The 14,508-nt window shown below is 41.5% G+C and overlaps 1 protein-coding gene across 1 annotated transcript in view; it reads left to right on the plus strand.

The window, feature by feature from the left end:
- LOC147427054 (Glucose-methanol-choline (GMC) oxidoreductase family protein) overlaps nt 1-12,845 on the plus strand; it is a 33,525-nt gene extending 20,680 nt beyond the window's left edge. Inside the window, exon 6 of the mRNA XM_086498738.1 lies at nt 12,425-12,845. Within this exon, the coding sequence (XP_086354864.1) occupies nt 12,425-12,613 (189 nt within the window). The 3' untranslated portion in view covers nt 12,614-12,845. The remainder of the gene's footprint in view (nt 1-12,424) is intronic.
- The last annotated feature ends 1,663 nt before the right edge of the window (nt 12,846-14,508 follow it).

Genomic DNA, 14,508 nt, shown 5'->3' on the forward strand with positions numbered 1-14,508 from the left:
TTGCTTAAATATATATCAAACACCATATCCTTCTTACGAATGGGGTATGCCCATACCTTCCTGCTAGCATCATCAATGAACGTAACAAAGTACATAGCACCTCCAAGAGAAGCATTGGGCATCGGCCCACATACATCACTATGCACCAAAGCTAGCTTTTCCAAAGATCTGTGTGGAACACTTTTCTTATGAGAAGACCGAGCATGTCGACCATAAAGGCAATGCTCACAAAACTCAAAACCACCAAAATCTGAAACGGGAATGTAATCCGCACGTGCCAACAACTTCAAACCTTTTAGTGACATATGCCCCAAACGCTGATGCCATAAAGAAGCATGAGGTTGCTCAGTGATCCCCACAATGTGATCAGCCACACTAGCTACACAAAGGGAATACAACGTATTCCTCTTAGCACCTTTAACCAAAACAAGGCTGCCCTTAGTGATCTTCCAACCTCCATCACCAAAAGATACATTGAAACCAAGTGAATCCAACTGACCCACACTAATCAAGCTTTTTGCAAGAGCCGGCACATGACGCACACGCTGCAAGACAAACGTAGTAGAGTTTGGCATAGCCAAATGAATATCCCCAATGCCATGAATCTGCATAGAACGCCCATCGGCAATCCTGACAATACCTGTGCTCGAAGCATCGTAGTCATGAAACCACGACCTATGAGGCGTAACGTGAAAAGAAGCACCACTGTCAATGACCCAATCCATAGGCATACTACGCTCATGAGTGAGAAGAAAAGCGTCATCAAAATAGGATGCAAGCAACACATCACCAAGCTCTTCACTAGTAGCACTAGTCGGAGCACATACATGGTCATCTTGAGAGCTACACTCTCCCTGTGTTGCATTTAACTCCTCAATCTTGACATTGGATTTAGGCTTGTCCTTAGCATCATGGTCTTTCTTCTTACCATCTCCATTTTCCCTTTTCCACTTGTAACAATCCTTTTTGAAATGGCCTTTTCTACCACAATGAAAACATTCCACATCCTTTTTACTTGTGCCTGCACGGGACTTGCTTCTAGATTTACCCCTGTTGGACTTATACTTGTCCATAGTCCTGCCTCTGACAACCATTGCACTAGAAGACTTACTACCTGCATTATTCTTTCGATTAATCTCTTCCGTGAGAAGACTAGACTCCACATTAGTACTTGTCAACTCATTCGCAGGAACCGAGTTACTTATGGCTGTCCTAAATGTGTCCCATGACTCAGGCAACGTGACAAGTAAAAACATAGCTTTTACATTTTCCTCAAACGTAATTTCCTGCGTAGCAAGTTGGCTGAAAATTGTATTGAACTCATTCAAATGCGCATTCATGGAAGCACCTTCCTCCATTCGCAAATCAATAAGCTTTTTAATCCAATACACCATAGAAGCAGCCGAATGCTTATCATACATATCGCAAATCCGCTGCCATAGCTCATAAGCTCCACCCTGTGCATCTTTCACATTGTAATAAACAGACTTTGAAAGGGAAAGCCTAATGGTAGACCTGCACATCTCATCCAACTCCTCCCAATCATCCCTCTCCATGTTCTCTGGCTTAACTCCCTGCAACTTTAGAGGTCGAATCTGTTTCTTCTGCACCAAGACATCCCAAATCTGATCTTTCCAATATGAGAAGTTAGCACCATCCAACTTCTCAATATTGAAAACTGTGTCCTCTTTAGTGCCCATTACAACAAGAATGCAACAATGAGAAACCTGTAACCAACCAACAAACTGCCACAACAAAGTAGTGTTGCAAATCTGACAACACCTGCTGCTCAATCAAAGAGCAAACGCATAGAGTATAAATCAGCCCATAATATGGTCAAAAAACGTACGTAGAAATCCACAAACAAATGCATAAACCCGTGACACCTGTAACTCAACCGGCCTAGGCAAACCGTGCCACAAAATGCATCAACAATGAGCTGTCATAGAGGCATAAACATACTCCATGTCTGAATAACCACAATAGAGACATAAGCTGACCAAGCTTACACAAATCCGTGAGCATAAATGGATCCAAGTGAGCATATAACCAATGCACAAGCTCAACGAAGTCCAATCTCTACTGTCAACCGAGTACCTGTCCGTACTCAAACCGCAACACTGCAAGCAAGAGCAAACCCGCTCTATGTATAAGTGAACCAAATCTCCACAATATCATGCATAAAGAGTGTCTGTCAAACTGCCATATCCACATCCATCAACATACATAGATGATGTCAACCTGTAGCTCAAGAACACACATAAACAGACTGCCCAGAAGAGTAGAAGCTCCCACTCAAACCACAACCATATGCATGGCTGTCCCACAGTCAAAATACATGTTTTGTAACCACAGAAGAAACCTGTATCCAAAGCTCCCTGTAACCTGTAACCTGTACCCGTACCTGTACCTGTACCTGCACCTGTACCTGTACCTGTAGTCGAAGAAGACAATGTCGCCAAACTCCCACTCTATCTGTGTGTATGAGGCCACTCCAAGAAGAGGCTACACACTCTCAAATGAGCTGTGGGCTCACGTAAGTGGAAGACACTACAACAATGGCACCTGTAATGGCTATGGAAGCTCTGGCAGCAGAAAACTACCAAAGAGAGCTGAAAAACGCAGCTCCTAGTCTGGAGCTCGGATGGGATTTCTGATGGCACGAATGGCTCCGAAAGGGGGGTTAAACCCTAGGACGCCTGATGAAAATACTCGCGGAGTGCTGAACCTTCCAATGCCAAGCTCAGAAAAACCTTCTGCTCTTTAGAAATGCGCGCGTGCGCGAAACCGAAAAACGGCAATGAAACAGCAGCAAGTTTCAACACACTCAACAATGATGATGAAGCTCTCAATGCTCTCACTACCAAGCTCTGATACCACTTGTTGGGATCGGAGAGCACACACACAGAGAGCCAGCACGAAGAAGGAGATAGACGCAGTGTGTGGCGGGGCGGTACTCACACTACAATGTGTAGTTGTGAGTATAGTTATTATGAATGAGTAAATGAATGGCTGTACATGGGCGGCTGAACAACGGGCAGCCGGGCACACGGGCCTTTAACCCAACAATTGATGCTTGTGCGAGATAGTAACAGACGGTCATAAAAAGGCGCTCGGCGCTTGTGCAAGATGTCACTATCAAGCGCCTCACTTTTCTCATGACAATGATAATTTCACCAAAATGTTTTTCATGGATATTTTCAAAAATGAAACAAAAGGATTTTCAACGTAAGGTTAGCCTTCTTCCTATTGGCTAAGGATCATTATCTCACTAGAGCTAAAAGGCCCAAAAATGAGTCCATTTCTTTCCGGGGACGAAGTCAAACCCCAGTTCAAAGACTAACATAGGGACTGGTGACAACCCCGTGTATATGAACGATGTTGAAAATGATTCTGATTCAGGTGATACCATGGAAACTAAAACGACTATTAGAAAAGAAAAAAACAAGGAGGATCATGATGAGCCACAATGGAGACAACCCATGGAACATAGGAAGAAGATCAAAACTTACCCAAACCCTATAGAGGAGATCGAGCGAGTCAATCAAGTAAGGAGTTTGGTAGAAGAGACTCAAAGGGAGCTAGAACCAACACCTAGGAAGATCCAAATTACAGACACAATGTTTCCTACACAAAATCAACCTCACAAAGACCATAGACCTTTAGCCATACCTAGTGTCATCCTAGAAGAAAGTGACTTTAAGTCATTGGGAAGTGGACGTACTACCTTCTTGTTGGAGAGAATGTTTACAGAGGGATTACCTGACCCTATTGAAGAAATGGAGATCCCATCTTCCCCATATCAAGGGACTAAAGTCCAAAAATTTCCATTAAATATTGTCAAATTGATGGATTTCATGGCTGCAGAAGTTAGAACCATTAGCATGTCTAAACTATATGGAGACCCCGAGCTATTCTTAGCTCTTTGACCTTTCCTCAATGGAGAACTAAAGGTCGCGAGTTACCATAGTTTTCACCGGTAGATAGGTCTAATGAAGTGCTAGTAGAGGAGGAAACCTTACATCCACAACCCAACCTGGATGAGAACTCTGTTGTTGAAATACCTGTCAAGAAGTTAGGACAGTACTTTGAAGCCGATGAATCCAATGCAACCCTACCAATCATTACCAAAGGATTAACTGTGAAGGGAATCCTTGATGATGGGGGCGCGGGAGGGGGGGGGGGGGGGGAGGGGGGGGGTGGGGTGTTGGGGTTAGCATTGTAACTAAAAATTATTGGGTATCTATGGGGAGACTTCACCTTGGGACTACAAACATAGTGATAAAGATGGCCAATGGGACCATCGTTAAACCTATTGGGATGCTATAAGATCTCAAGATCAAGGTCCTTGGACACAAGGTAAGGCACACCTTCATTGTTATGGATTTTTCCAAGCACACTATGTCATTTGAAATGATCTTAGGACTTCCTTTCATGAGGGAAGCAAAAATGGTGCATGACTAGTCTAAAAACCATGTCTATTTATTGTTCCAAGAATCTATCATTCGTGTTGATCTTGTGACTGATCAAGCACATCCTCTAGGAAACAGAATTATAATTGACCATCAATCTGACACCAAAATTCACTCAGCCCCATTGCAATATTATTACATGTGTAAAAAGGCCACTGATATTGGAGAAGATTCCCCTTATATGGATGTTCTACTTGGAATGACCGAGTCTGACAACATGGACTGGGTCCACCTAACGGACCATAGACACTTGGGGAAATAGAGGGACGACTTGAGTAACACCTGAGGGGGACGAAGTGCCACAACTTGTAACTTTAAATATGATAGGAGCAATGCATATCACTTTTGATTACCTACAAAATGAAGGCTTGACTGACAGTGGAACCAATAGAGTCTCATAAGACTATAGCCCACATGATTTGGAGTCAAAATCAGAAGTTGAAATTGACTCTATGGACAAGGAATCTGAGTTAAATATTGGTGAAAATGAGGGGACAAACCATTCAAGGTCCAGCAATACCCTAGATGACAATCTATCCCGGAAAGGAGAAGACAAGAGTAACGATTCATCTAGCAACTCTGCAGTATAGACCGGACATAATAAAAAACCAAACAAGAGAAGTAAGCAATATAAGAGGCTATGATATCGAGTGAATGTATGTGCTAGGATAAATGAAAAGAAATCTACCGCAGAATGGCTCAGTTATATGTGGGCCTGTGATGTCATCAGAAGTTTGTAGATAATTGAACTGAATACCTTCAAAGCATCATGTGGTGCAGCCCACAACCCATTGGCATTGCATAGTTAGAGGCCGCAGAGAAGCCAAAGTTGATCCGTACTATAAGGAGATGCCAAAATTGAGAGTTAGCTCAATAACTAACAGAAGTGGAAGAAAAATTATAGTCCACAACACCACAAGATCCCACGGACTTACACCCTGCAAACTGATCATTTCAAATCCTACACCATGGAGGAGCGTAAGGTTGTGTATACAAAGGCCCAAAGAACACCTACTAATGAAAGTAATGGAGTCTATGATGGTCCGGTGGTAGTTAAAGAAATAGAGTTAACAGACCCATGTGAGGACTCCAAACCTGTTTTCATTGCCCAAGACCTGAAAGAGACTGAGGAATTTGTACTTAAGGAGCTCCTCAAGGAATTCAAGGATATATTTGCTTGGACGTACCATGACATGAAGGGAGTTCCACCTTCCATAGTGCAACATACAATCCAATGATTAGCACTGCTAAACCAGTCCAACAAAGGTCCTACCCAATGAATCCTAAGTATGCAAAGATTATTAAGGAAGAACTCAAAATATTATCAAATGTGGATTCATATACCCTATTGAGCACTTAGAATTGGGTGTCTCTAATAGTCATTGTGCCAAAAAAGAATGGGAAACTCAGAGTGTGCATGGATATGAAGAAGGTTAATGCTGCCACTAGAAGAGACCATTACCCCTTGCCATATTCGGAACATGTGCTTGAGAGAGTCGCAGGAAAGGAAGTTTATAGATTTTTGGATGGATACTCTAGTTACAATCAAATCACAATTGTGCTAGAGGACTAAGCTAAAACATCTTTTATAATTCAATTTGGAGTGTTCGCATTTTGTGTTATGGCTTTTGGCTTAACTAATGCCCCTGCTACATTCCAAAGATTAATAAACAGTGCTTTTAGGGAATATTCAAGGGAGTTTTAAGAAGCTTTTTTAGATGATCTTTGTGTCTATTCTTCGTGGAAAGAACATCTACCATGACTACGAAAAGTGTTTGAAAGGTGCACATTGTATCACATCTCATTGAACCCTTTCAAATGCCAATTTTGGGTTAATCATGGAGTCATTTTAGGGCATATTGTGTCCAAGAATGGGATTTCCATATATGAAAGCAAAATAAAAGCCATTGCTAATTTACCACCACCTAAAAATTATAAGGGAGTCCAAAGATTCATGGGGCATGTTGGTTATCATTCGACGGTTTATTTTGAGCTTTGCTTCTACAAGCTTCTTATCGAGTTTCACTGGACTGAGGAGTGTGACCATACCTATGAATTATTAAAAAGGGCCCTGACAAGTGCTCCAATCTTACGAGTGCCCGCTTGGAACATAATTTTCCATGTGCATATTGATGCATCAAACTTTGCTATTGGGTGTGTTTTAGCTCAACCAAGAGAACATAATTGGACTACCCCATTAGCTTTGCAAGTTGCCAACTGAATGATGCCGGGAGGAACTACACCACTACAGAGCGGACATGTTTAGCTATGATTTATGCAGTAAAGAAATTTTGCTATTACCTTCTTGCCACCAAGTTTGTTTTTCATGTGGATCATCAAATGTTGTTGTATCTAGTAAACAAACCATGTTCCATGGAAGAATTACATGATGGTTATTAATACTTCTTGAGTTTGATTTTACCGTCATGGTGAGGCCCGGTAAAAGGAATATCATGATCATTTGTCTTGTATACCCAATGGTGAACCCCCCACTAGAATCGATGATGAAGCCCGATACTTCCCTATTCCTAGTTCAGACTATGCCTGAGCCACCCAGGAGTTTCGTAAGGATATAGCTCGAAATCTTCTAAAGGAATGTGAACCTTATTTTCTAATTGCAGGTACTCTCTACACGCTAGGGAAGGATGATATTCTTAGACGATGTGCTCATAAGATGAGTATTTGTACATACTACAAGAATCACACATGGGCATAGCTAGAGGACATTTTTCAAGACAACTAACTTCTAAGAAGGTGTTGCAATCAGGCTATTGGTGGCCCACTTTATTCAAGGATACATCACTTTTGCAAAGAGATGTGATGAATGCCAATGTTACAAGACCACACAACGGAAGGATCAAATACTTACATCCTATTAAAGTGATCCAACCATTTGAAAAATGAGGTTTAGACTTTGTAGGCCCAGTTAGTCCGGCAACCCGTAACACTCAATTCCGATATATTATTGTTGCGAGACTGACTATGTGACAAAGTGGGCAAAAGCTAAGGCGACACACAAGGCTAATGCAAGGTGAAGTGCTAAATTTCTCTTTGAGAACAATATTACGCAATTTGATTGCCCTTTGAAATTGTGAGCAATGATGGCACTCATTTTATAAATGAAGTGATAAAGGAACTCCCCAAGGGATTCACTCTATATACAAAATAGGATGCCACCTGCAAGCCAACAACTTTTATAAAAACCCTATATACGACTTATATTAGGGAATATGACCCCCCTTTCTACGCTTATACAACAATCAATGAAGAAAACTATTATACCCCTATCTTACATATAAAATTTAGGTCTCACATGATCTAATTGAGGAAAACTAGTTAGAGAGTGTGTAGCAAAGTGATTGGCAACGTACTACGGAACCACTTCTATTGATAACTAGATGTACCCTCAATGTGTCTTAGTTTGAATTTCAAACTATGTGCCTGATCAGCCTGGTCACTTTGGCTACTCGTTCAATTTTGACCCATCCAAAGCTAGTGTAAATCAACCCTTGACCTGCTCCAAATCAACCCTTATCCATGACCGGCTTGATGCAAAATTTGATGTGTGACCTCATAAAAAACTTCCCCAAAATTCATCCAAGTTCTAGTGCACACCGGTGACCAGTCGTTACAAGTAATCAACTCAGGTCAGGTCTCCCCTCCACCCAAATATGATACCCCCCTCCCTTATTTTTAAGCTTGGGAGATAAATTATTGGGGGCCTACCCCTAACTTATACGCTTATGTAGCTTGTAAAATAACCCCCCTCCCCTGTACGTACGTGGTGCGGTAAGTTTTCCATGGTGAATCTCATGGGAGGAACTCACTCAAGCTTCATGATATCCCACCATAAGTTGACACCTTATCTCCTGGGAGGAACTCCTGGGAGATAAATTATTGGGGGCCTACCCCTAACTTATACGCTTATGTAGCTTGTAAAATAACCCCCCTCCCCTACACTTACGTGGTGCGGTAAGTTTTCCATGGTGAATCTCCTGGGAGGAACTCACTACAAGCTTCATGATATCCCACCATAAGCCTTATTATCCACAAGCAAATGGCCAAGCTAAGAGTTCTAACAAGAATTTAATCTCTATCTTGACCAAGACGGTAGAGGCTCATCGCACAGATTGGGATTTGAAGCTAACATAAGATCTATGGGCTTATCATACTCTCTGTATAATGTGGCTATTAATTGTACACCAGCCAAAATGGTATATGGCCAAGAAGCAGTTATGCCATGGGAGTTTGTCATTCCTAGTCTTCAAGTAGCTTCACATGAAGGTTGGGATGGTAACCCTTTAGTTGAGGTTCATATATCCTTGAGCAGTTAGATGAAGAGAGGCAATTGGCTGTGCAAAATGCATTTGTGGACAAGGATAGGAAAAAGAAATGGTTTGAACGTCATTTAAAGAACAAGGATATCAAGGTTGGGGATAAAGTTATTATGTATGGAGTGTGTAACAAGAAGAAAAAGCTGGAATATGCGAGAAAATGACCATATAGAGTATTCAAAATCACCCATAAGGTACCATCTGTGTGGAAACTTTTGGTGGAGTGGAAACCATTGGATTCCTCAATGGAAGTAAATTTAAAAGATACTATAATCCTTTAGGCCAAGAGGAGCTACGTGCCATTCATAAGAAAAAGATAGCCAAGGCACAAGCAAAATTAAAAAAGATACAAGCTCAAGCCGAGGCTCAAGAGCAACAACAACGTATTAGGCACCAACGAGAGGCCAGACTTGGAGTTACACATGCATTTTAAGTCAAATCACAGGACGAATTGAAAGATTTTGACCCACCTCTATGATACCCCATCGAGTAAAATAGCACCTATGGGCAAGTGCTGTATAACGTTTTATTGGACACAGGAGCTAAACATAATCTATTATCCTATGGAGTGTGGTGTGAGTCAGGAAAGTCATCATTATCCAAAAGTACCATCCAAGTCAAGGGTATTATCAAGAAGAAAACTATCGTCTTTGAAATCTTGCACACTTGTGTCAGTTATGACAATGGGAAAGTGGCTCAAAGCTTTTTGGTCATTCTTGCGGGTGCTATGGAGGGCAACATAAACCTAGGACATAAGTGGATGTTTGCAACCAAGTGTACTATCAATTGCGGAACGGGGAGTAGCATGACATAGAAACAAATTCTCAGTCCTGCCACTCAAGCAAGTCCCTGAGTTATTGACTCTTGAGGGAACACATAATGGAAAATTGCATATTCAAGAGGTTGAAACATCTATCCCTATGGCACAACCCTTTAGAGCTTCAACTTCCGTGACTGAAACAAAGAATGAAGCACCCAAGAATCAGTGTGATTTGTCAAGGGCAACATACGAGTGGGTCCCTAAATCTTCTTTGACAACCACTTTCAATGGTCAATCTGGTTCAAAACAGAAGCCTCGTGAGAGACGCCCCACTCGCCCCAAGAAATGTGAGGAAACGTTACATCGAATTCCTTAGAGACTATTAGAATCCCAAGGCTACTATGATAGAAATGATCAAATCTGGGTACTTAAACTAAACGTACCTTGTGTTCTCTCTTGTCACTACTAAAGATCCATGTAGGCCAAATCTTGTAACTCCAAAACGATTTGAAGACCACGAAAAGGAAAAAAATCACGGAATGCTACACACTCGTTCTAGAGCTAGTTTGGGTACCGAAGAAAGAACAATTTGTTACACCTAGCTTAGGAACAGGGAAGTCAAATGAAGATTCCAACTCTTCATGTAGCTCGTCTACAAAAATACAAGCTTTGACAAAACCTCCACCTACCATTATAAATATCCATACAAACAAGAAATAATTTGCACCTCCCATTGTAAGTTTACCACCTACAACAACGTTGCAAGTAAGATCATGGGAGAGTACCTTACCACCCTTGCAACTTGATGAAGTGCCTAGGGTGGTGAAAAACTATTGGTGAAAGACTTTACCCGTTATAGCTTGGAATGATTGGTTTCAAAAGCTGATTACAACCTTCCAAAAAGTATGATCTACCCAAGGAAGGGGGGAGTGCTTACTACAACCATCATTTGCTCGCTTCCCTCTTAACTTTCCTCCATGACCTATCAACTCTTCAATTGAGGGATTGTATATACATAGCCTTATACTTATACTTCCCTCTAGGAAGGGGGGAATGTTTACTACAACCATCATTCACTCGCTTCCCTCTTAATCTTCCTCCTTGACCTATCAACTCTTCAATTGAGGGACTGTATATACATAGCCTTATATTTATACTAGCAAAAAAAACAAAAACAAAAACAGTAAATGAGCAAGAGCGACTAACAACGAGAGTGCACCCTATCGGACCCAACAAATAGTCCAAATGTACCATATCACATCAAGCAACATAAGAAACAACCCTCATGTTTTAGAGACCTAACCAAATCTATCGGTGCTCAGAGAGATGGCTAGTTCACCAGAGGCACGCGCTTCTATTTTTTATGAAAGATACCCTCTTCATTTTTATCAAGTGTCTCATATATGCTACCCTGTACTTCTTGTGAATGGATTTGATAGAGAGACTCCCGTGTGAGAAAAAAATCGAGGAGTTAGAATGGCTAATACGTCTATGGACTACTAGTGACCCGTACCCAGTAACAAATGTTTCTCCAATGGCACATGCATATTCTTTTGCACAAGATGAGAATCCACACATAGCGAGGTTCTTGATTGACATATGTGCACACGAAGATGATGAAGAATCTGAGGAAGACTATGGCCTCATTGACAATAATTTTGTTTATCTAGATGATGAGGATAGAGGCCTAGCCTTAGGGATGCCACCCGGTCTATATAATATCCTCTTCCCTTGATTCCATAAGTGATAATAGATAGGTAGATTAGGGGTCTAGATTTTGTTTCAGCTTGTTTTCCATGAGGTATGGTCTTTTCCATGAGTTTTGGTCTTTTCACACTGACATGGCTCCTCAAGGTATAGTGCCTTTTTGCTTGATATTGTTGTGTAGAACTTATATGAATCTCCATCGACATGACTGAGGACATTTGCTTCGGCAAAATGAGCAACTCCATACCTCCATGTGTACTACTTTCTATGATTCATGCTGGTGGATATTTATACTTGTTGATTGTGGCTTTCCATGGTTTGATTAAGTGCATTTAGTTATGTTTTGTTATTTTTCATTCTAGCTATATAAATTTGTCTTTGCTTAGGTTGATGAACTAGAGTTTAGTCTTATGGAGGAGCCTTGAGGTTAGGAGGCTGCGACTTTAGGTTAACTCATTTACTTGACCACTAGTCCTAGTCGGTAAAATTATCTGGGTGTTTGAGACCTCATGAGTGTTTTAGACATAGAGAAGCTTGCCCAGTTCAACAACGAAAGACACTTGTGAGAATACAAAGGAAATGGAAGCAAAAAGAAAAAGTACCACAAAGGTAAAATCTCAAGCTAGAAGAAAAATCCCGGCTTGATTTGGTACTTCATTCATATGTATTGTCTATGGTACTAGAGCCCTCAAGGTTCCCAATGTAAGCGCTTTTCTTTGAAAAGCAAAAAGTCCCAGACATACAAAATAAGCACACGCAACAAATAATTTTGAATAAAAAAAGAACATGAAAAAGAATTTCCATTAAGCTTAAAGTGAAAAATTCAAGCTCTTGTTTGGAGTTGTGAGATTTAGTTGGCTAATCAAAGCTAAAAGGCACACTTGGAGACTCTTGCATTCAAATAATCTTTCTAACTTTTCTACTACTATAGTAGTTGTTTTAACCTTAGCCATACCTACTTAATTGATAGATTCATCATAAGTCCAAAACTCTTGATTGATTGTTTTCATCAAAATACAATTTATTTATCCTTAATGGCAGTGTAGCATTTCATAATTCTTTGCAAAATTACTCATGTACTTTATATTTCCCTCATGCTTTATTGTCATATAGTTCCGCTTGTATACTCTCACAGTGAATTTGTTGTGTAGAAAATCTATCCCAAATGCTCTACCACCTCGACGAATGAGCTTCACCTCCCCAGCTTCCGAGGACGGAATCTACATATCAGGAAGGGGGGCATGTTAACCAATGACGAAGACCCCTGTGATGATGTTTTTATGGGACATGCAGTGGAGTCAGCACCGGGCGAATATGAGGCTGGACATTGGCCCAGTTAACATCCACGGATATCACATTGTTTTGAGTTAGGGACTGGGCTTGTCGGTCCTATAGGTGATTGGGTAATTGTCAATGAGAGGTGGACCACATATCTCAATTGACAGTAATTTTTACTTTGATTGGCCAGTATGGACGCCTATGTGTGAATGGGCCAAACTCATGTAAAAGGGTCATTGTGACCTTAATCCCACATTTTGAGAGGTGTATGCTAAAGAGAGTTCTCTTGCCTCATCTCCATCTCCTTCTCCACTGTGTGCTTATGGGAGTGTGTGTGTGTGTGTGTGTGTGTGTGTGTGTGTGTGTGAGAGAGAGAGAGAGAGAGAGAGAGAGAGAGAGAGAGAGAGAGAGAGAGAGAGAGAGAGAGAGAGAGAGAGAGAGCATTGCAGTGGCATCGGCAGTGGCGAGGATATTGAGCCGTGAGGCTCCCTCGTCAGACGACACTAGATTCCTGCAACAACAGAAAGACAGAGGTGAGTGACACACATTGCATTCCTAAGCTTCCCCGCACATGGGTTGCGTGTTTGCAGCCTTAATGGCTCACACGCAGTGCATAGCAAGTCCCCTGCGATACGACAATGAGTGCACCAATCCACTGTTGTTGGTCGGATCATGGACATGATGTGTTCTACATCTCATGGAGTATTATATTTTGGACGTGATGTGTTCATAGTTCATGAATGGAGATAAGTGCACGTAGTGTGGTCTACAGTTCAAGTTTTCTATAAAGGCAACCGATGCTCAAGATGGCATTATTTAAGGTAGGGTAGCAACATTGAGGTGTATCTACTTGGTGGCCACTTTTGGGGTGGTCTCACTATTGATGTCCACTATGAGCTGTAGAGAGGGTGTTAGAATTTTGATATCTCAAGTGAACTACCCAATGTGATCCCACTATTTATTTTGTCTTTTAGGTATTTATTTTACTTATTTGTCAAAGTCTGGAGAGAGAGAGAGAGAGAGAGAGAGAGAGAGAGAGAGAGAGAGGTGCACAATTGGTAACCATGCAATAGAAAGTACGCAGGCGCACACACACACACACACACACACACACACACACACACACACACACACACACACACACACACACACACACACACAGAGGCACTTAACGAGAGAAAAGTACACAAAGAAGGATAAAGAGGACAGAGAAAGGCATCTCTTAGAGATTCCTCTTAAAGCGGGATTAAAAATGAATCGTAGGGACATACTTCTGCCATAACAATTCAATGCAGTGAAGAAATAGCTTTAAATAATAAACTAAGGTGACAGCACCGTGGATTAGGGCACACAAAGAGAGGGTGGGAGGGGTGGCCCACTGTGACATGGGCCTTAGTAGTTGTGGCCCTGCATTATTATCACGCAGTCTTCTCCCAATAGATAGACATAGGAGCAAGAGAGAGAGAGAGAGAGAGAGAGAGAGAGAGAGAGAGAGAGAGAGAGAGAGAGAGAGAGAGAAACCATTCGGATTAGAATCTTAGCAAAGGGATCTTACAGAGTTGCAAGTCTTGAGCCATCTTGGAAACGCCTGCTGTAATCGTAATTGCTTGCTGCCTCACTCACAAGATCACAAGGACTTATCTTAAGGTTGAGTAGTCCTGCAATTACTGTTGTAACCTATTTCTAATGCTACGCAAGGAGACGAGGAAGATGTACATGGGCGCTTCAAGTAGGGGCCCTCGTAGGGTCATTGGCACTGGAACTTGTCTTGCAAGTTGAGACTCCTCATGGTGAGGATAGTGAAGCACTGAGCAGAGACTAGAACTTTGAAGACAAGGCTTTCTAGGGTGTTCACATCACCATGGACAAGCCCAACTAGTCTTGCTTGGTTGGCCTCATTTATTTCCTCAAGATATAGTACAACACTATTGGAGAACTTTTTTATCCAATAACACAT

The sequence above is a fragment of the Adiantum capillus-veneris genome, chromosome 24 (genome assembly GCF_014529385.1).
Source record: "Adiantum capillus-veneris isolate H3 chromosome 24, ASM1452938v2, whole genome shotgun sequence".
Classification (NCBI taxonomy): domain Eukaryota; kingdom Viridiplantae; phylum Streptophyta; class Polypodiopsida; order Polypodiales; family Pteridaceae; genus Adiantum; species Adiantum capillus-veneris.